At 42.4% G+C, this 24202-nt stretch overlaps 1 protein-coding gene across 1 annotated transcript in view; it reads left to right on the plus strand.

Annotated features, from left to right (window-relative positions):
* LOC138299240 (E3 ubiquitin-protein ligase TRIM39-like) overlaps positions 1-24202 on the plus strand; it is a 230194-nt gene that overhangs the window by 21066 nt on the left and 184926 nt on the right. Inside the window, exons 3-4 of the mRNA XM_069237367.1 lie at positions 5220-5450; positions 12166-12188. Coding sequence (XP_069093468.1) covers positions 5220-5450; positions 12166-12188 — 254 coding nt within the window. The remainder of the gene's footprint in view (positions 1-5219; positions 5451-12165; positions 12189-24202) is intronic.

Raw genomic sequence — 24202 nt, forward strand, 5'->3', positions numbered from 1 at the left:
ATGTTACTAAGCTAAACATTTACTATTAATTATATCTGCAAACATTAGTCAAAAGAGTTAATGAAACAATGCATAGTTTACTGGGAACTATACGAAGATGGGTACCATTCCCCAACAAACTCACCGTGAGAGAATCCACCTCTCATGATTCCCAAAGGCTAGATATGGAATACTTCCTTAAGAAACCTTCCATTATATTTACAATTAACACCCTCTGTCAGGAGTACTTCGTCTTGCCAACCTCCCTGCCACTCCAGCTCTTGAAATAGCAGGGGTTGGTACTGGTCTCAAGAGACTCGTCAATGTTGGTCCTTCTCCTCAGGACTTTATCCACTCTGTTTTCTGCACTGGCTCTCTCTCCTCAGGGAAATTTATGTTATGGTGCACAGTGAAAACTTGTTTAATCATTTGGACTACAAGCAGATGTACCAGGAGCCTCTTCCAGCAGCTGCCCTCAGATCCATGGTCAGGTTTTGTCTCAGCGCTGGTCCAAGTCCTAGGTTCTGTGGGTGCAAAGCTAAGTGCTATTGAGTCTGTCCCAAACACTCAGCATCCAGTTACAGTTTGGATTCCTCCGACCCTAGTTCTGGTCCTGTAGTCCAGCCCCAAATAGCAGTTCTCTGATTCAGCTGCCCCTCTGACTCCACTGGAATCTCTGATCCAGAGCTATCTGCGCTAACTAGCCAGGCCCATCCTTCAGCAATCAATGGCATTCCCCTTGAGCTATTCCTCAGGACACTTAGGGGTCACGATTGGGAAATCTGGACAGTCCCAGAGAAAGAGACGACAATGGCTTGCATCCAGCCACGCACTGCAATGCAGTAATGTCCGGGGCTTTGAAAGCATTGGCCGTTTGGGCCTGGATTCTCTTCTGTAGAATGACATTTACTATATACTCTAAGGCATTGCTTAATGTGAGCTGGTGTTTTCAGGGTGGGCCTCAAAGGCGTTCATGTGTGGGAACCAGCACTTATTTTCCCTCAACAAACTTTGATCCAAAGCTAGACTGGGAAAAACACAAAAGGGGGAAAGAAGGAGGAAGAGAATAACAGTGGCAAAGGGGAGAAAGCAGTGATGACAATAAACCTGCAAGTGTGAGGCAAAGAGGCAGGGAGTGTTTGGTGGTGAATAAAAAATTCCATGAAGTGGAATCAAGACTATTCAGCCCTGGTTTTCGGAGCCCCAACGTTTGACAGCACCAATCCGGGGACTTCATTACAAAACATTGAGCCAAAGCACTTAGGCCCTAATTTTGAGAAAGGCAGTAAATGCCGCCTACCGCTGCGGCAACGGTTGCCAAAAGACTGTCGCCGTGGCTAACATCCGTCAGCCATAATATGAACACAACCGGATTTCCGCCACAAGAAGGGCGGAAATCCGGCTGTGGCTATACTGGCGGACCGTGTTAAGGTGGCGCTGCCACCACCAGCAGCGCCACGCCAGTAGACAGCAATCAGCCGTATTATATCAAATAAACCGGCCTGGTGGTGTTCTGCTAGCGGGTGCTGCTGGCAGTATCAGCGGCACGTCTCGTTCCCTGCCGGAAGGCCGCCTGGATGCAGGTAAGTCGGGTTTCCAACAGGGGAAGGGGGGTGTTGTGTGTGTTGGGGTGTGTGCATGAATGTGTGAGTGAGTGTGTGCGTGAATGCAAATGAGTGTGTAGTGTTGTTTGCGTGTGTGTGTGTGCATGTGTGAGAATGCGTGAATGAATGGAAATGTGAATGCGTGTCAGTTTGAATGTGTGTACGGATGAATGAATGAATGCATGCGTGTATGAATGTGTGTATGCCTGTGTGAGAGTGTGTGAATGCGTGGTGTGTGCCTGCGAGTGTGCGTGTATGGGGGGAGGATTGGAAGGGAGGGAGCATGGATGGAGGGTGGGTAGGGGGTGTCTGGGGAGTGTTTGGGGGGGTGCGTGGGTTTCCTACCAGTGACAGGGAAGGAATTCCCTATCACTGGGAGGGCCTACCGCCATGGTTTTCATGGCGTTATGAATGGTACGAAAACCATGGTGGTAGGCAGGGTCATAATGCCGCCGTCGGAATAGTAGCGGCCACCTGGTTGAAGATTGTTATCTCTGGCCCGGCGGCTGCTACCGCCAATGTCATAATGTGGCGGTATGTACCGCCAGCCTGTTGGCGGTACTACCGCCACATTTACACCGACCGCCAGGGACATAATGACCCCCTTATTCTTTTACAAATTAAAACCTGCTCCAAGGGCAGCAACAGCTCCCTCAAAGAAGTTATCCCTGGATAGGTCTTTAAAAGGGCAAAGAAGACTTGGAGGAAGCATTTTACAGAGCTAATAACCTCAAAGTCATTGGACAACAAGGGAACAACAGACTGTGTAGCCTTTGTGTCCAGGAAACTTTAGTTTGTTATAGTGATTTCAGCTCCCTGAAAGGCAAGATGTCACCCTCTCACATAGACAAGGATTTTTAAGAGATATAGGAATAAAATGAACCAGGCTGGCTGCTTCTTCCCTAAAACAGACCACTTCTAACATAGAACCTGCATCTTTGACAGCACAACGTTCACTTCTGCCACTTCCTGGATGATAGCCTCACCCAAGTAGCATCAACTGGGGAGGTAAAGTCCCACATAGGTGTGACTCGCAACCTTATGCAGTATCAGAGAACGACCCCAAATCTTCACAGATGCCATCCAAGAGGGTAGGTTTTATAGTGAGAGTGGCAATAATCAGCCAGACATGGTGCAGTGGTTCTAGAGGCTTCCGGGAAGGTAGGCATCCTACATAGGGCTGGCGACCATCTCGAGGTCCACATGCACAGATCAGAGATTGGGGTCAACTGCTGGACGACAGTGCAAGACCACCCTGTTCCAGCTTTATGTATTACGTGTGTAAGTGGAATTCTTGTAGTGCAGTCATAGCCAGAGGTAGCAAACAAAGGGCCAGTCATCGTTCTTACTTTTCAGCTATGGGCATACTTTCTCAGCTTCTTAGTGGGATGACCTGCTTAACCTGATAACTGTTAGTCAAATTAGAGTGTTGATGGGGTGGACTGCGGAGAGCTCCCTATAAGCTTTGTGGGACAAGTCAGATGTGTTCCTTCATTTTAACCTATTGAAGCTGACAGCAGTATTCCTGGCATTGACATCCTTTGTTAAAGTGCTGTATTCCACGGTGATGGCAAACCACAGGGACAGCACCACAGTCTTCTTCTATGTGAGGATACAGGACACACCCACTCCCTACAATTCTGATAAGGTTCAGACTTCACCTGCCCAGGGGCCAGTGCTATGTGTACCTAGATTGTCTCTTTTGATTAGCATCAGTTCAGGAAGCAGAACCTGGCCAGGCGATCTAGATCCTGCACAATGTTGCGATCTCAGTTAACCTATCCTCCTTGGTCCTATTGTAGAATTTTAAATTAGTTTATCTGAAGTGCCACTGGTCTTCAATGATGGCATTTTGCTGATGCACTACAGTCTAGTACAGGATTGGCTAGGAACTGTGGTGTGCTCGTCTTGGAAGTGGTAGACTATTTTTCTTATTGTTTATTTTGTGAGACTTACAAAAGAAGGTAATAATGCAAGCGGTGTATCTGTATGTAGAGCTCCAGTTGCAAACAAACTATAAGTTTGCTATGTTACTTTGGGTTAGTGAGCCATTAAAGACAGTGTTCAGAGAGCCAGTGGGGATAGTGAGTTAGTCAGCCAGATAGGCTTGTGTGATTATTGTGATGGCTGGAGAAGTGGCAAATAGTTTTGAAGATTGTGTATGTGGCCAGAAAAAGGAACCAGTGGAGTTATATCAGGGTGTGGGTGATGTCACCTTTCTTCAGGCCCTTTAGGAAGCCTGCTGCACTGTGTAGGATGCCATTAAGGGGTGCCACTGTGGAGTCATAGAGGTCATGGGGTAGGACAGTTCGACCATCCACATGAGAAAGTATGATTGAGCAGCAGGTCTAAAGTCGCTTTCCAAGAGGAGTGGCCTCACTTCTAAAGAAAGTTGGTACCAATCCCTCTTAGTTTTCATGGCAGTGTATCCTGTGAAGGTAAAATCAGTGTCCTGCGTGAATCTGAGTAACCTGATATTGGGTGAAAGTTGGGGTTCAAATCTGTCCAGGTTCATGTAATTGAGCCAGGCATGTGCTAGTGGCTGCCTGTTGTACTAAACAAACAACAGGAAATCTGTTTTGCAAGTTTCAAGACAGGTGCTGGGCATCCAGGTGTGGATGAGGTGTTAGCTATCTTTCAGGCATTATATGATTGGATGTTTGGAAAAGAAGGACTTTCAAATGTAGTTATTTGTCGTCAGAATATTGGTGAATATTTATGATTTTATGGGAGAGTCCCAGATGAGTTAAACGCAAAGGTTGAAGATAGCAGGGGACAAGATAGAACCATGGTGAGCATTTCAGATAATCAGAATCTTCGGGGACCTGGAGGAGCCCCAGAGGATGACCTGGTGTTGGTTGGATAGATAGAAGTATCACCAGTGTGAGACGTTTCCACTGAATACCATTCCAGACTTAATGGGGTGGATGAGTGCTTGGTGGTTGATATCGAAGGCAAAGTGGGGGGGGGTTGTTGCATAACAAAAAAACTAATGATACTGACAAAGTGGTGTTCATTTATTCTGACACTAGATCCGCATTAATTTGATATACGGACAGTGTTCATAATTTATGATACATATTATACACCTTGCATTACTGTATTTCTGATTGTGCACCAAGCAACTTTTCATCTCACTAATTGCTATTTATTGTTTAATTAGCAGTGATTTACTCTTTGAATAAGACAAAGAATTTTGAAAAAGAAAGTAATTTTTTCTCATTTGTTATTTTATGACCATAGGGATCACTGTTCCAAGTAACACTGACAGACTGGTGATCATTTATGTCTGTTCAGGACCACCAGGCTTCTCTGGCTGTACTGAATTGAAAAAAACCTCAAAATGACCATAGGGATCACCGACAAATTGGTGATAATTTTATGTCTGTTTAGGACCACTAGAATTTTCTGACTGTAGTGAACTGAAGAAAAACCTCAGAATAATACCTATTATCATCCACTTGCTTCCCCTATCCATCATGCCCTTGCAATTCTGCATTATTTTGTTGCCCTCCATTTACTCGTGCATGTTCTGTTTGACAAGTATTTTATGAAGTGTTGAAGAATTCAATAAATCCATACAAAGCACTTAAGTCACTTGAGGTATATTTATGGTTGAAACCTTTTTTATTCAAGGGAGATTTCCAGAGCCAGATGAAGAGAATCTTCAGTACATTCGAGGAGCTGCAGCAGTTTCTGGAGCAAGAAAAACAAGATCTCCTTGGCAAGTTGGAGGTTGAGCACAAAAAGAACCTAGAGAAGATCCATGTGAAACAGACTGACCTGGAGAAACAGAATTCCTCCTTCATGGTCCAGATCACAGAGATGGAGGAGAAGTGTCAGCAGGAAGACTTGGAGTTTTTGAAGGTGAGGCGCCTAGACCTGTGTACTCTGTGCTGCTAGAAGTGCAGTATTCCATCCCTAGGGACCTCATCATGGTTAGAACGTTCAGTAGCGGGATGTGGAGCTGCCTGAGTAGGGGCTAGGAATATGTAACCATAAGAGCAGTGTTAAGAATAGGCTTTTCACTTCAAAGGTTCTTTATAAAACTTTATTAGGTTTGTAGCATGTATATCCAACCTCCTCAGGCATCGAACTGACTGACCACATTCAAATGTCCCCCAGAAACTTGACACTGCTGTGACCTCAAAGTGATTGTCACCGCATTCCATCCAAGTGATCTAGTGCAAACCACAACACATCTCCCTCCCTTATAATATCATATCCGAATACAACAGTTAAAAATCAATATTAAACTAATAAGCTTCTCATGAAACAAATTACATCGTGGAAATCATATGTGTGAAACATATTATTATATACATACATTCACTTTATGTATACTATACTTTAGAAGGTTCCGTTATTTAATAAAATTCCTCCATTCATAACTTAATTAAGTATGTAGGTTGTAACTTTCCCCATTACGTAGTCCTTGTGCTAAGTAGGTTTATATCTCTCTCTTCTTAACCAAAACTCTTTATCATCATTTAAATCTTCCACTCCATGGCTCTCTTTTAGCATAGTTCATGAACCAACCTCATTTAGTTTTGTTAATCTAGATCTACTCCAGAAATCCCCTGAGTCTCAAATTGTGGCATTCCTTTTAAGAGAAGTTATCCCAAAAGGACCCATGAATTCTGAATGCCCCTTTCTTATTATATTAGTTATTTTCACTAAAACTCTGTCACTGACCTAAAAAACTTTGATTCATGTACACAATTCTCAGAATCATAATGAGTTTTATATTCATTTTGATGTTCCCTCCTACGCAGAACAAGCTCATCATTTGGAAAGTCCACATTTTGTTCACCACTTATTTTAGCCACACAGGATTGAGTTTATAATGTGGTTTCCTGTCTTTAGGTGAAACAAATGGAGATATAGATGTTACACTATTAAGAGTGACACGGTGTGCCCACCAGGTTTCTCTCAACATTTCTTTTAGGGATGTCTTATTCAAGAGCGCACACTGTGCACAATTTCTTATCCATACTCTCTGCTAAACCAATGCCTTGAGGTGAATAGAGGGCTGTCTTGAAATGAGTTATTGACAATTCTTTAAGGAAAATGTTTATTTTACTGGGATCCAAACTGTACCCCATTATCAGTTATAAGAGTTTTCGGAACACCCTCCCTAGAGAATTCTTATTTTAAAAATGTGATTACTATTTTAGTGTTTACCGCAGCCACATACTTTGTGATCACCCACTTAGACGTATAGTCTACCAGCAGCATAACATATTGTTCATCATTGGCTAAAAGATCAAATGGCCCTGCTATATCTAGACCTAGCTTAGTCCATGGGTCCACTGGAACCTCCACAGGTGACAGAGGAACTGTGTGAGTTTTCGTTGTTTCGTCATTATTTGCAAAATGCTAACAATCCTTTAATACCACTTCAACCTCTTGATCCATCTTAGGCCACCAGTACCATTCACGCAAATGAGCCACGGGCAAATTTCTCCCTAAATGTCCTTCATGAGCCAAGTTAATTAACTTCTGTCTCAAACCATCAGCAGTTACCACCCGTTTCCTCCCCCCCCCCTTAATACTTTCCCATCACTAATACTAAGTTTGTCTTTTACACAAAGAAATCCTTCCACATTAGTAGGTATATCTTTCTTGTTTGGCCAACCATTTACAATGAGTTCCTTTAATGTAGATTATTCCAAGTCCTTTGCAGTGGCATTTTCCCACTCACTTTTCTCCAGGGCTGATTCACATAGCTAATCTACAGCTACTTCTTCACACACATCTGCACTCTGGTTGATCAGCAGTCTAGAGAGACAATCTGCCATTGTATTCCCTGCTCCTGGTATATACTCAACTGTAAAATTACAACTGGTCAATCAGTCTGACCACCTCCTGATCCTAGGGGATACATTCGCCATCTCCTTACATAACAACATACGAGTAAGTGGTTAATGATACGATCTGACCACAAATGGTATTCCCCATAAAAAAACTTAAAGTGGATAATTTCCCAATATACAGCTAAGGCCTCTCATTCAATAACTGAATAATGCTTTTCAGCACTTATATAACGAGCAAGAAGCAAAAGCTATCACCTTCATTTCACCATTCACCATTTGGGCTAAAACTGCACCCAAACCCTTCAGACTGGCATCGGTCAATAAAATTGTTTTCCTGTGTGCATTAACATCTCCTAAAGTTGGTAATTTCCAATGCTGCATTTAAATACTGTTGAAAGACTGATCACATTCTTCAGTCCAGTTGAACTGGACACCTTTCTTTAGCAGCAACCTTATTGTTTGAGAAACACTAGCAAATATTTGGAAACATTTTGAACACAATTCTGCCAAACCAAAAAATCGTACTTGGTCCTTGTTTTCTGGTTTAAAAGCTTCCACAATACTGTTTGCCAAATCAATTTTTGGAATCATACCTTTGTGGTGCTAACATACGAGGAACTTTCCTTACTTTAGACACTCATGGTATTGCACCTTTCGTGAGAGCAATTCAATGTTCAAAATTCTTTAGTAACCCTAAATCATCTCCAAATACTTTAGGAAACCTAGAAACTATCTCATCTGAGAATCCATCATTCGCCTTTGTTAACACTTTCTGCTTGGAATTTGGATTTAATATTATCCCCATGTCCCTCTGATATCTCCAACCTAAAAGGTTATCACTCCTTTTCGCTACATACACTTTTCCAGTTGTTTCATGCCCATCAAATTGAATTCTCATCACCGAATAACCCAAAACATCTATTTTCTTGCCTCTGTACCCAACAGGATTTATATCTGGTGGTAGTAATTCCATTTCTCCATTCCCAAATATTGAGTTCCAATTCTTGTCACCAATCATCGTGTATGGTGATCCCGAATCAGCAAGTACAACAGCTTTTTTTCCTCCCACCACAATTTTCCATTCCGGCATTTTTATTGAATCTGCGTCCACACATCCATCATCCTTTTATACAGAAAATAATGTTTTCTTCCATTTTTCTTCTTCAATAGACCTCACTGCCTGTTCCACACCCTGGCACAGTTCCCTTTATTGCCACATCTCTTGCAGACTGCCCACCTTGGGAAACATCCAGGACTATTGGAAATATGTCCTTCGCCTCCACATCTAAAACATCTCACACCTCCATTTTTTGTTGATATTAGAGTATCATTTTGAGAAAATTTCTTCTCAAACTTTTTATGTTCCTCTTTGCTCTGTGTTCTCTCATGTTTGTGTATTTCCTTCTCTGCATTTCTACCAACTCCTTTTACTTCATTCACTGACTCATCAATAAGCATGTTGCTTTTTTTCATGACGCATTTCACGCACCCACATACTAGTATTCTCCATACTGTTAACTATAGCTGTTGTCTCTTTCAAAGTGCGATTTGTTTGCTAATAATTTGTCTTGTACTTTTACATTGTTCATACGCCTGTCAATCTGGTCTCTGAAAAGAGAATCAGTCAGTTGTTCAAATTCGCATGTACGAGCTAATGTTTTCAAGTCTGCAACATACGTGCCAATTTTCTCCTGTTTCCCCTGCACTGTCATGAAAGATTTGTGCCTTTCCAGTACCACAATAATCTGTGCACCAAAATGGTTCTCCCACATCATTACAGACATGTCAAAAACATTTTCTAGTTCACCCTCCTCATGATCAGTAATGATTTCCTTCAAACTTTCATACACATTTCTCTCTTAATTTCCTAAATTATGTAATGATGCAGCTTGTTTGCCAACTACCGAAAATGTTCTCCCCTAATCGCAAGTAAGTATGAATCAAATATCTGCTTCCATCTTTTCCATGGCAAAATAGGATCACCCTTACCTGAAAGGAAATGAGGAGGTTCAGACATATTAGCACCTGCCATGATGTCTGAATATTTTAATTGTTAGTAAAACTAGAAGTACTTTGGGTGACCCACATGTTAATAAATAATAAAATATCAATAGTGTGCAGATCACCGATTAATATCAATGGTGTGCGGATCACCGCTTGTTGCCGAGTGACCGGCGTGAGAAGGATTTATCAAAAATGGGCATAGGCATTCACGATCAAGTTTTCCCTTGTACGTAAGAAGAAATGCCATTGTAACAAAACTGCTTGCTCTCCAGTACTCCCGTTCCCTGGCTTTATCCAATCATGTTGGACGGAACCTCACAAGCTCACAACGTCATCATTTTGCTCGTAGACAGCAACAAGACCACGCCTCTCTCCCGACTTAGTGCCTCCAACCAGTTGCACATGAGCCAAAGTTCCACTCACACCTTGGCTCGGTTCACTGCCTTCAACCGATTGCAAAATTCACCAAAGTTCCGTCTACACTTCGGGTCAGCAAAAACATACACAGCGGTTCCACTCTCTCATGGCAGATCCCCTCTCACCTAGGTGTGGGTTCCGATTCATCTAGGAGGTTGGCCACAGTTTCTCCTCATCGCCACTGTTAAGAATACGCTTTTCACTTCAAAAGTTCTTTATAAACCTTTATTAGGTTCATAGCATGTATAGCCAACCTCCTCAGGCATCGAACCAACTGACCACATTCAAATCTCCCCCAGAAGCTTGACACTGCCTGGAATGCTGTGACCTCAAAGTGATTGTCACCGCATTCCATCCAAGTGATCTAGTGCAAACCACAACATGCAGTTATCTGCCTTCTGAGGCCTGATCACAGCTAGAGGCAATGTATCAGTGCAGTGATATGCCGTATGTGATGAGGGGTGAGGATTATTACTGAATAGAACTAGAGAAGCATTGTTGTTCCTGGTTAGGGGGGAGGATTGGATGTTTATTGCACCTCTTGCAAATGGACTGAGAGATAAGAAGTGTTAGGTACTGAATTAATTCATAGTCACATAACAGATAAATGAGCCACAATTTTCCACCTGGCTCACAGTTCAGATTCTGTTGACCATCTTAACACATATCCCCTTTAGATGTTTTCCATCCCTCTGGCATTTTCAGTCCTTATGATGCACACTCTAAGTTTATTAATTCACAAGGTTGCTTTAATTCTCCTCTAGGTTAGGGTACTAGCTTTTCGCATGCATGCTTCTGATTCTCTGGAAGTGTCTTCCATACCATCACTGCCTATCTGTGCACTGGCATAACGAAACTTGAGCCCTCACCCCCACCTGCAAAGTACATGGAGACCCCATCTCCTGCACCCCAAGGGCCTTTGCTACACCACTGTATCTGTTCAGCTTCACTTTTGGAACCTGACATCCACTGATTGTTTTCATCTGGTTAAACTGCAAGACACATTTCTTGTATTCTTTCTCACACCCACAACTCAAAGAAAAGTGGATTGAAGTCACTAAGAAGCGGCAAAAACACTTTACAAAAAATGAAACCGGTACATTATTGAACACATTATTATATTTGACTTTTGAAAGAACATCCTGCTCTTTTGTACATAAAAAACCATTATCGTTGCTCACTCTCCCTGTGTCAACCTTAAAAGGGCCCCAGGTGTGTCCCTTCTCAAATCTCTTGCCTACTCTCTAACTCACTTTCCCTAAGTTTCAGTCTGTGTCTCAAACCCTTCTTCTGGCGTATGGTCTTCAGATCTTCCTTTCTTCCCCATGTTTTCTTCACACTCGTTTCTCAACTCATGCCCATGCATGGGAGGAAGCATTGAGATTATTAGAGTGGACCTTGGTGTCCAGTGCAGCAGGTAGGTCCAGAAAGGCTGGTAGGAGTGGTTGGTCTTCATCTAGGATAAGAAGGGCTTTGGCGACTAGATGTTGAGTAGTAGATAAATATTCCTCAAGAAGGTTGTGTGTCTATAGGTGGGCTTGCTGTTGATAAGCATCTGAACTATAGATTATTGTGCCAAGAAAAGGGGAGTTAATTATAAGACTACAGTAGCTGATGCTAGAAATCTTGACACTTTACACTCTGATCTTCCATTTCACAGTCTCCTGCTAACTCTCTGCTACCTTCTACTGGTTTCTTTCCCTGTCTACTTCTTCCTCAAATCTCGTGCTGTTTCTACTTCTCCCTTAAGTCTCTTTCCCACGGTGCTCCTTTCAGCCACATTATCGTCTTCACTATCCTATTTCCCTTGTAATCTCTTAACCTCTGTCCTCCATTCTCTGCCTGCTTTCTCCTACATTCATTTTAACTTCACGTAGCTTTTAGCCAGACATATAAAGGGCAAACAGGTGATATGGTTTATTGATGCTAAAGGTACCCTTTGAACTCTACAATAGGGTTACTATTGTAACCAAAGTTGACATCTTACTTACTGTACTTATGGTTGTAATTGATATTGATATGAATCAATTTGCCTATAAGTCTCACACTGACAATGCTCTTGCCATTGTCGTGAGATTCATTTTCCTCTGAATGATCATATCTGGGATGTCACTCCCGGTTTCCTTTGCAATCAGAGAAACCGAGAGGGAAGTGAAAACCAAGCTTCTTTTTTACTTAAGGACCCTTTAAAGACTAGGTACTAAGTTTGAATCTCACACTTGCATCCAGTCGCAGCTTAGGATAATTTCAGGCTATTTTCAACATGCACACCTATAGGAAAGTTATGATGTATAAAGATTGATCTCTGTGATTTTTCTCTCCACTATTTCCCCCATTCTTTCTAGGGAATAAAGAGCCTCTTGAACAGGTATGGTGCACTTCTTAAGTAACATCTAACATTAAGGTAATTATCACTTGTACCCATCTGCAATCATAGCACCGACCTGGTTCGCTGTATGTATATATGTATGTAGGTATGTAGTTATGTATGTATGTATATATATAACTTATATATTGTGAATCAAGGATGTTTTATTTGGAAAACCTGCAGTTCACACAATTACTGGGTGTGCAACAACCCTGTGCAATTTACAAAAGCCAATTTGTGAGTCAAAAAACACTTTCTAACTTGAGGAAAGGTTTTTGTGACCCTTTCCCCAAATTTAAAATAGAAGATGGCATGAAAAGGATGTATCAATGGTTTGTGGACACAATTGCTAATTATTGATTTGTTACTGATCCCGGAGTTAGAGTGGTAACTAATTAGCAAAGGAGGAGCTGTCCTGGTGGGATAACGTCTTCCTAGTGGTGGAGGGCTTGAAGACAGCAGACAGTGGTCCAGGGAACTGATGTCTTTCTTTCTTTCCTTCAAGGTTAACTGTAGTTTAACACAAAATAGTGTTTTACTATGGCACTGGAAATCCTAGGAAAAAAGCCAAAGCCAAAGGTGAACACGTTATAGCTCATCTCCATCCTACAGGAAAGGCTAGTGCACTGCCCTTGGCCTTTCAGTCTGACAGTATCTAATAAAAACAAACATTGGCTAAACCAATAGGTTTGGTCTTTGAAAGTATGAAGTTTCATGCAAATAGATTTGCAAAAAAAATTTGGCACAATTGTAAAAATTAAGTAGTAGCACAGCAGCTCTGGCACATGAGCCTTGACATTGAAGTGTACTCATTTTCATGCAGATGTTATCAAGAAAAATGCTGTCACTCACAATACAAGGCAATCAGTGGATGAATGCACTGATCCAGTACTACATGCTGGGTGCTGTGGTAGTCTGAAGTTCAATAGATATAAGGGATAGTTGAAAGCCCCTATATTTATATATCTTTGTAATGATTTATCTGTTATCGCATTCCTTTTCCAAAGAAAATATGCGGTCACGTACCTTGGTAAGCCACATCCCTGCGGGGATGTGGCCCGCAAGTGTGTCCTCCTCATCTCCTTTATGCCAGAAGGATATTCTTCCATCTTCGTATCCCGACTGGACACTCCACACATCATGTTTCAGGCCCTCCGTTTCGGGTCCTGGCGTTCCACGTCCTTCCCCTGGGCCTCAGATCCTCTATCCCTCCTCTCAACCTCCTTCCTTCTTTTCCCACCCTCACCTCCAGGCTCTCCGTCCTTGTTGTCCAATCCATGTGCTCTACATCCTCTGACGTAGGAACAGGACTGCTGAGTGTGGTACCCCCAGGGCAATCATTACCGTCCTGTAACCACCAATCATTTGGTATGACATCCAGAGTAGTAGACAGTGTAAGATCTAGTTACTCTTGTATGTAGTTTGCATTTAAGGTGTCACCACTTTCTAAGTTGATAGAATTAACTGTTTTGTTACACCGCCTAGTCAAGAAAGAAGTAGTTGTCACTTCTACTTTATATGGTGGTTTGTCAGCTTTGAAGCTCTTCCATCTCCAGTGGTTCTGACCTTTCATACGAATAGGTCTTCCAGACTGACAGCAGTGCTGGAAGTTAAGCAGGTGCACCTCAAAGATATGCATTTTTTGGATAGATAACTGTGCAAGTGCACCAATTCAGGTGTCTTTATACTTTACAGTGCTACATCCACTGGAAATCTTTTCACTATTGATGTCGCTCCAGCAAACTCCAGCAAATTACCCATAATATGTCATACATTCTTCAGTTTCTTTGGGAGAATTAATGCTTGTGTTTATGGTGGTTTCCATCAGGTGCCATTTGGCAACAATCATGCCCTTAGAGACTATGGGGAATTGGGGAGGGTGTTGTGGAACAGATTATTCATGGCTCATTTGTGCCCTGAAAAAACTTGAGAATTATATAGTGTCTTCTCCTGTTCACATTTGTAATGTGTGACATGGCTTAATTCTAGTTCTAGAGTTGTGTTGGGGTTAAGGTTCCAACCTGAGAGGGGGCACCAGAGAGCCCATCTGCAAAGTAGCCGTCACTCTGTGAGGCTCTGTCGACCAGAGTACTAACCTGATGACTATCCACAACATTGTGGGGCATCGTGACCTGCCTTGAAGCCCATTGCATTGTCGCTCCTGCTCATGGGACCATCTTTTAAAAAAAATGTAATTGCTGCAGAGCCTGGAACGTGCAACCAATTTGTTTGCCACCTGACTTTACCATGAGGACCCAGGGTGTGTATGTGGCAAGACCTTGCTGATTGCCGCATGCGACTGAGGATGGATGGCTAGATCCTGGGCCCTGTCGCAATTAGACTAGCTACTTGGACATGTTTGGAGAAGCCTGTGGCTCTGCTTGAGGGCCCCATTGCTGACAGGCCAACCATAATACCAGGCCAGTTCTGTTGCGTATCAGGATTTCCTTTTGGCGCGTACTTGCACTCTTCCTCAATGCGCCTGCTGTGCCCTGCACGTTGCATCCCCCGTGGCGGGTTAAGCTTGAGAGGCACTCAATAGGACGGGCCCCTGACCTGCCTACTGGTGCCTGTTGCCACTTAGTGGCTGTAGTGACTGGATTGCCCTGACGTGGATGTGCCTGGTCCCCCGTGGTAGCCGGGCACTTAGCTGCCCCCCTCCCCACTTTGCAATTGGACTGCTCCACAAACACACTATTGAGCTTGCAGACCTTGGGTGTTCTTGTACCGCCCCCCCTCCCACTCGAGCCCTCAGAGGGGTGAGGTGAGGTGGTCTCCTGGGCCCTGTTCTGGAATCTCCCCATGTGTAGGCCTTGGCCATCCTTGTACTGCCAGGAGTCCACTAAGATTGTGTCCCGGATTGCCCATCATCGGTGGGGTAACTTTTTCTGGGCTTACAGGAGCGCTTCACCCCAATACCCCCCAGCCATTTGGTTATGTGAAGGGGCAACTGCTGTGTCTAGCCCCACCCAAGGCTGAAGGGTGTTAGCGCGTCTGACCTTATTTGGTTTCTTGTCTTTAATGTACAAGGGGATGCGTTAGAGGTTAGATGGACCTTTTGACTGCACTTAGAGTCATTCCCACTATAAATCCCAAATGCAACACAAATCATCAACAGTATCAATAAACAACATTAATAACCTTTGGAGTCAATTATCTTCACGCACCATGACCCATTTGGCCATTAATAACCACTTCTTTTAGTAGAAGTTAGAAAGTTTATTTCCCTAGATTAACAATGCTAATATCACATAAATTAGTCTCAAAACCATCTGGTACACATATAAGAACAACACTGGTTGACCAAACCTCCTAAAGAATCTCAATTTAATGAATGCATTGATAACTAAACATTCTAGAGTCACAGTACAAATTAGCAATAGAAGTAGTTGCACAAGAAAATAGCACACACCTAGCCTCAGCCACTGAGCAACATAAAGTGATTAGTTAGTAGCAACTGTCAGGGTTCCCTTCTCTAACCTTCTAATTAGAATAGCATGTTTATGCTTCATGCCTGTTCCCACCGTCAGGCTCGTCAGGTAACAATTTTGCAATACTCCGTACGCCAGTCAGTGCATCCATTGTTGGTTCCTGGGAACATCGCTGCCTCATTTATCAAGTTAACATTGTAACAAATACTGATACAGGACGTTCTGTCGCGTAGGCTCTCATTATTCTAATGAGACTACGGGATTTTGAGCAGCAAGATCGTCCACAGTGTGGGAGACTGAGTCTGACCCACGGTGGGTGACACCTGTCGCTCCAAATCCGGGTTTTGCTCTGGCTAACTAGCAGTGCCTCATCTCTCCCAAAAGGTAGAGATGATTGTGCAGCCGAGCAGATGACATATCGTACTTCTCAGGGAAGTCGTGGTCACTCAGATCGCATCTGGTTCTCTCATTAACAGTTCGGTCTCATATATAAATGACAATGAAAGCAGTATAAGTTTTAAAGACTGGTTTAATAAAACAACTGCATTTTAGATAGCAAAGCGTGAGCTGCAATAACCAGAATGACACAACATAACAATATTAAAATGGTGACGATGAGAGTGAAGCGTAAGAATAATGCTATCATATTGCCACTAAAGTCGATGGACTATTTTCTATCTGAATCATAATTTGAGCACGGCATGTTAAGCTCTAATCCTGCCTTTCAGGTTCCCCCGGGAGGACATCAACCCTCATACCTGAGCAAAGGCCTGTAGTCTGCGTTAGCATCTGCAGCAAAGCATTCAGCATACAGTTGTGGTTCCTTGGCTGGAATCTCCATCTTGACATGTAATGGGACTAAGAAGTGTTTTTATAACAACACAGCTAATGTTCTAAGAAAATGTCCATACGTAAAGATGTGTATTTTCTACGAATGTTGGAGACTAAACTTCTACCACGTTCACCGGCAAGGTACCAAACTGTAGCCTTGACTAAAGCACAAAGTGATCAAGAATGTCTTGTTTGAGAACACAGTGCTGGGCTAAGCAAAACAGTTAGATAGAAGAAATTAAAACAAGACTGTAAAACTGGTTATTGTAAAAATAACAATGCAAAGCTGAATAAAATATATCTAGGTCAAGGTGCACAGCGGCCTAGTATATTACACTAACGTGCATGGAGCTATAACTAAAATGGTTACACAACAGTTCCAGCAAGCCGTTCTCATGATAAAGTTAAAGACATCTGCTAAACGTTTGGTTAACCCAGTGTGAACAATAAATCTTTATTTCTCTGAACATACATTCCAATGATTTTATTCAGACATTGCAGTTTAATATGAGGCTGTGCAAACTAGCCCAAACCTCGCTACCTTAATGCCTACAATTAATAAGCAAATACATAACATCAAATCATTAATAAAACATACTATTATAGTTTTCCCTACACATACACTTTGAATAATAATTAATATGCATTTTCTAAAAGGACTTACGTATTTCATGGCGGACACTCAGGTGGGCACGTTTTCCATGTCGCACATTAGTTTCTATTTTAACCTAATTTCTGTGCAAATTCATAACTCATAATACATAAAAATCATTAGTAATAAATTCAGCGTTCACAATCCCGCCTCTGATGACTAAATATGTCATCACACTTTTCATTACCCCAAATTTTTGTTCACCTAAAATTTGGTCTGCCTATAAATTTCACTTCTTCTATCACTTTTTTAATTTTCCCTAAACAATCTTTCTATTTTACGTTCCTCCCTCCTCTGATCATTCTTCAATTTTCTCATTTTAATCACATGAGACAGTTGATAAATTCCCCATGTTCCAATTATTCAAATCACAACAATCAATATTACTTGTATTCTCTTCAATAGGATCCCTTTTTCTAGGTTGCCAAGCCAATTTCCCATGGAAGCAAAACCTTTTTCAACATTTTCCCAAACTCTGTATTTTTCAGCTCTTTCAAATCAGCACTATCATTAGTCAAATTGTTAATACGGCTCCTAATTTAATTACTATTGTTAGGTATATATGAGCAACAATGTTGCAAAATCAGCATTTTGCAAACTCTGTCTTACTCTGCTAAAAGGATGTCTAACGCAAGGCGGTTCTGATGAGTCATAGATCTTACCACAGCCGTCTCTGTGTCCATTAGGTTTATGGCTCCTGAAAAATTTGTCAGCATGTTATCCACCATAGTAGCCAACTTTCAAATTTTCAAAGAATTCAGAATAACTCACACTGAAGGACTTATTGCTCGAAATATGTCTCCAACTATGCCAAAATATAATTCTTGCTTTTGGCTAACGTGATGTAGTTCAGTCAACTTGGGTATCTTACTCAAGTTTTCAAGTTGATAAATCTTTGGGAAAACTATCCCCAAATAACATGTGCCATACCATCCTCTAGGAAGACAGTAATACGCATTTGGTCCACAGATGTAATAAACTCCTGGAATTGCTGAGTTCTGTCCATTCAACATGAACGTCCATTTACTCTGAAACAAAAACACGTCTACATTCACTTGTTCCCGCAAACCATGTATCAGTTCTAGATATAAGCCTACATACACAAAGCTTTCCTACGTGTCGTGCATCGAAAGCCAACCTCCCTTGTGTCTTTTTCACTAAATACATGATCATTTCTAAATGTCCTTTTCTCGAAGCCCTTTTCTAACTTCTCTTTTAATGCCTTTCTTCTATCATCTGTGTGATCTAAGAAGCTCTTCTCTATGGGTGTAAGCAAGCATTTTAAGTTGTTTCTATGCGAGTAAGCAGTGTCAAATGTCAATGTAGGTTCAAAGAATCCTCTCTCTAATTCTATGGGTTTCTGCTTAGCTATTCTACTGAGGTACTTAATTATAGGGAGAAACGAAAGCACAACATCATAATTGTAATAGAAGTATTGAATGTACTCCTGTTTATAGAATCTGGTTAGTAAAAGACTACAACTTATCCCATAAGTAAGGGGCAAACTTTGGTAAGTAACTCCTTCTTCCACTGATGAAGGAATAAGACATAACAATCTCTCGCATCCATTGTCTCAACATACTCCCGCAATAAGCGATAGAAAACATTAGAAGAAAATTCTCCTTGGGTACTATCTACATGCAAATATTTCTCACCTATCCTAAACCTATCTACTACTGTGAGTGCAGCGGTTGTCTCTAAAGCAGAGGTATAGTTGGCTACACTTATCAAGAAGAGTCATGCTCACAATCAACACCAGACACAATATCATGCATGTAATCGCCAAACCAATACCCATATATTTACAGTACCTATTCTTCCTACCCTGTTGGCTAAGGTTACTCATGATTTGTAAAGAATCAGAAAGTAGTAGTGAACATTCATAAGTATGCAGCAAAATAAAAAATAAAAAACAAACAAAATCTTCAATCTTCTTTCAGGGCCCTTTGTTAAAATAGGTTTCTCGATCAAAACAAAAAGATAAAACTTCACTCTGCCATTCACTTGTCGTTGCATACGCCCAATCGGGACCTGCGTACCTTCGATTTGCAATTCTCTTCTTTTTCAGTCTTCGATCTCCGTTTAACTCTCCATCACTCAAATCTTCTCTTCTTGTTGTATCTTCTTCTTCCTCAATTGTTATCCTCTAATTGCTTCTTTTCTCTTTGCTTGTGACTTCGGCCACTTATCTCTTTTCAGTGGATCTTTCGCTAATGTTCTTTTCAATGCTGGATTTGCAACTCTTGCAGGATTTTCTTTTGACGTATCTGCAACTGGTTCAGGAGGAGTCAGATCACTTTGCCTTTGATCCCATTCAACTTCTCCCCCCTCGGGATCTGTTATTTGTTCTGTTTGTCTTTCAAGACCGTCTGCTTCTGGGAGAGCCCTCCTCTGACTAGACTCTCCTGTTACCTCAACTGTCACTCTCTGTTAGGTCTTCTCCTTCGTCTCTCACAGGAGTGTTTGTATTGACTTCAGTTTGCTCAGACTCAGTCTCTGATTTTCCTTCTCCCCTCTCCAATTCTGGAATTGGTCTGGACATTGTTGGTACTCTAACAACTCTTCTTTATTGTCCAGTGAACACGGTACTCCCCGAGTATGGCTGGCATGGATCCAGGTCGGAACTCTAGCGCACTTGACAGCTGTAGTAGTAATCAGTACTGCTTGGTAAAGGCCTTTCCACCGAGGCTCCAAACATGTCTTCCGCACGTGCTTCCTGATCACAACGCTCTCAGGTTGTGGCTTTGATCTTGAGATGGATGCAGTGTGTTGGCTTCCACCTGATGAGAGAAAGAGCGAACCACGACAGCTAGACCTTTGCAGTAGTCCAACACCATATCATCTGCCATGTTCACAAGAGCATTGGCAGAAACCACTGGCAACCTCATTGCTCTGCCCATGAGGACCTCATGCGGCGACAGTCCTGTTTTCCTGTCGGGTGTGTTTCTCATAGTCATCAGAACTAATGGCTGTGCGTCGGGCCATTTCAAATTCGTGGACGCACACATTTTCGCCATTCTTGATTTCAAGGTGCCATTCATTTGCTCCACAAGACCTGAGGCTTCAGAGTGGTAACTACAATGCAACTTCTGCTAAATGTTTAAAGCTGAACATAGTAATTTGATTACTTGATTGTTGAAGTGACTTCCTCTATATGAGTCTAAAGAGACCAGAAACCCCAAACTTGGTATCAGTTCTCTAAGCAGTAACTTCGCTACTGTGAAGCTGTCATTTCTTCGTGTAGGGTAAGCTTCAATCCAGTGACTAAAGATACAAACAATCACCAACATATATATCAATCCTCCACACACAGGCATTTCAATGAAATCCATCTGCATTCTGCTGAATGGACCTCCTTCTCTTCCAGTGTGGCTCAAATTGACTACTGTCCCTTTACCCACGTTCATCTGCTGGCAGATGACGCAACAATGGCAAACTGCTTCGCCAACCTGTCTAAATTTCGGATGGAACCAGAAGTGCTTGAATGTTTGAATCATGGCATCCCTTCTAACATGCGCTTGACCATGATAATATCTAGCCATCTGAGTCAACAGGCTATTAGGCAGAACCAAGTGTCCCTCCCCGGACACCATGACGTCATCTTCACGTTGAACACGTTTTAATTTTACCGAATTCCTTTTCTCATCTTTGTCAACATTCTCCTGCAACGCTTTCAGTTCTTCCAAGTTATATATAAAATGTAATGCATAGTTTGGGCACATTTCATCTTCTTGTAACAATTCCCACTTATCTTTGAACGATATACACTTCAATGCGCAAAGCCTTGTGACTTGATCTGCATATCCATTTCCCATTGACACAAAATCTTGAGATTTCAGGAGTGCACTGCATATCACCACAGCACTCTTTTCAGACATTTGAATAGCTTGCAATAACTCATGAATTATCTCACCATTCTGACTGGTGAACCAGAACAGGTCAGGAAACCTCTCTGAGACCACAGCTGGCCAAAGTCGTGGACTATTCCAAATCCATACTGACTGTCCATATAAATGGTAACTTTAAGCTGTGCAGAAACATGGCATGCTCTAGTAAGGGCTACCAATTCCGCCACTTGCTCAGAATACACTCCTCGAAGCCAGGACGCTTTGAGTATTCCAGAAATTGTGCACACAGCATATCCTGCTCTCAGGGTTCCCATGTTGTCTCTTAAACAGGAACCATCAACAAAAACAATTTGGACATTTTCTTCCAATCGGGTATGTGGAATATCAGGTCTCGGTTTTGTGCACACGTCAGTTACTTCTAGACAGTCACGCTCAACTTCTTTCAATTTGTCAATTTCAATGTTCTCTTTTGGAAGCAAGGTTGCTGGGTTAAGCACTGTACACCTTTTTAACGTCACATTAGGGGACCCCAGGTTGACTGTCTCATAACGCGTCAGCCTGGCGCTTGTGAGATGCTGAGTCTTGGTTCTGGTGAGTAAAACTTCAATGGAGTGAGGGACCATGACAGGTAAAGGATGTCCCATCACAATGCTCTCACTCTGAGTGAGGCTCAGTCCAATCGCAGCAACAAATCGCAAATCGCCTGGTAAAGCTGCTGCACCTGAGTCCAAAGTAGCTAAAAAACATGCTGCTGGGCGGTTTACACCACCATGGACTTGAGTCAAGACAGACAATGAACATGCATCACGCTCAAGAGAGAACAACATGAATGGTTTTGTGTAGTCAGGCATTCCCAAAGCCGGGGCTTTGCACAGGCTTTCTCTCAAATCAGAAAAGGCTTTCATACAGGTCTGGCCTAACAATAGGAGATCAGTAATTTCTTTGTGTGTCAGTGTTTGCACTGGCTTTGAAATGACTGAAAAGTTAATAGCTCACCATTCCTAAAAACATCCTGACACCTCCCTGTGTTACTGGGGGATTCATCTGCAATATGGCTATGACCCTCCCTCTGGAAAGTTTCCTAGTTCGCTTCTCAGTTGAGTGACCCAAATATTTCACCTCTTTTTGACAGTACTGCAATTTAGCTGGGGACACTTTATGTGCATTCTTTCCTAAATGATTCAGTAAGGCGATAGTATCATACTTCCATGCTTCCCTTGTCTTTGATGCAACCAACAAATCATCAATATACTGTACCAAAGTCGATTGGAAAGGCATTTCCAGTGACTCCAGGTTCTTCTTCAAGATCTGGTTGAAAATGGAAGGTGATTCTGAAAACCCTAGAGGAATTCTACACCAACAGTAAACTTCCTCGAAAAATTTGAAACAGAAAAGAAATTGACTATCCTCATGAAGAGGTACAGAAAAGAATGCTTGCGACAGGTCCACTACAGTGAAACATTCAGCATCGCATTGGATCTGAAACAAAATCACGGCTGGATTTGGCACTACGGGACAACACTTAATCACAGTGTCATTTACTTTCCTCAAATCCTGAACAATTCGAAATTTCTCACAGGGCTTTTGCAATCCCATTATTGGCGAATTACATGGACTGCTCAACACTTCTTTTAAAACACCTTGGTTTACGAATTCTGCAATTACGGGTGCAGTCCCTTCAATTGTGTCTTGCATAATGTGGTATTGAGGAATCTGGGGAAAAATCACATTTGGCTTGACTGGGACCTTAACTGGCTCTACTCCTTTAATTAGACCAATGTCCTTTCCTGTAAAATCCCACACTTTTATTTTACCTGTTCCCTGTAAATCAGTAGGAAGATTTCTCACTGTGAAAACTAGAAAGAAACTAATCAAGGGGCACACCTTGTTCACTGTATCGTAGTTATGTTCTGGGGACTAGTCATCTTCATTATCACTGTTTGTCTGAATGGCAATTCCATCGTTTTTGCAAGTAATTGAACATCCTGTTTCGCACAGCAAGTCCCTTACTAGTAAGGATAACGGACTCGAGTCACAAACTACAAATTTGTGTAATCCTTTAAAGTTGCCAATTTTAACCTGAACTGGTTCTGTAATTGGTTTTGTCAAATACTGATTTGCAACTCTTACAACCTGGACTGTTTTCCCTAGAATGGGTAGGTTTGGAACATCCTGTGTCAACTAAAAATGAGACTTTGTGACACCGGCACTTATTTTTGAGGGCTGGCGCTTATTTTTATGCCTCAACCATTTACTGCAAGCAAAAGACACATATGGGAAAGACTGAGGAAGAGAGAAATGAAAAAGCTTCACAAAGGTAGAAAGCAGAAAGGTGCAAGAGTGGCCTGAAGGGGCTGGGAGTGGCTGTAATGGATTAAAGAGGCCCGAGATGGGTTCAGGATTACGCTGCCCTAGTATTGCGTGTTCGCACATTTAATTGCAGCAGCCGCATGTTTAAGGGGAGGACTTTGAGCAATGGCACATTTTTATTTACAAATTAAGCACTGCCTACCACCACCTACCACCTGCTAGGGAGAGCGCTGGTCCTCCTGGGTCACTCCCAAGGGATGATTCCTAATCTAGCAGCGATGTTTCTCTTAATGCGGTGTTGTTTTGGGTGGGTTGTTGTCATTTGGCCCGATTAGGGGGCCAGAGTGTACAGTGGCCGGTTTTCCTGGCGTATTGTTGTTCTTAATGAAAATGTGATTTCAATCTCTTTCCTTGTCCCCACCCCCTTTCCCCCAACCCTCTTCCCCCAACCCCCTTCCCCCAACCCCTCAATGAGCTATACCAGGGTACCGTACCACAGGCGCCCAGTGCGTGCAAGGGGCCATTATGAAACATCACACCCTAAACCACGTCCCTTAAGTATATAACATGGAATGTGTGAGGTCTAAATGACAGGCATAAGGCGAGTCTGGTCATGACATATTTACAGCAACATGGGGCAGACATCTGCATGTGTCAGGAACTGCACTTGACGGAGGGTACGCAGGCGTGCTTGCATGTTGGGTGGGTTGGCGAGCGACACATTGCATATTACTCTACTGTAATAATGCGCAGGGTTGGCCATATTAATTCGTAAGGGGGTGCGTTTTTGAACATGTCAAATCATCTGTGGCCGGCAGGGACGGTAAGTCCTGCTTTTAGAAGCATTGCAGGTCACCCGCTCAGACCTCTTGCTATCTGTGGTCCCAATGAAGATGACCCCCCATTGTTTTTGTTGAACTCTGGAGGCTGGTGCATAGGATT

This window comes from Pleurodeles waltl, chromosome 6, assembly GCF_031143425.1.
Source record: "Pleurodeles waltl isolate 20211129_DDA chromosome 6, aPleWal1.hap1.20221129, whole genome shotgun sequence".
In the NCBI taxonomy this organism is placed as follows: Eukaryota; Metazoa; Chordata; class Amphibia; order Caudata; family Salamandridae; genus Pleurodeles; species Pleurodeles waltl.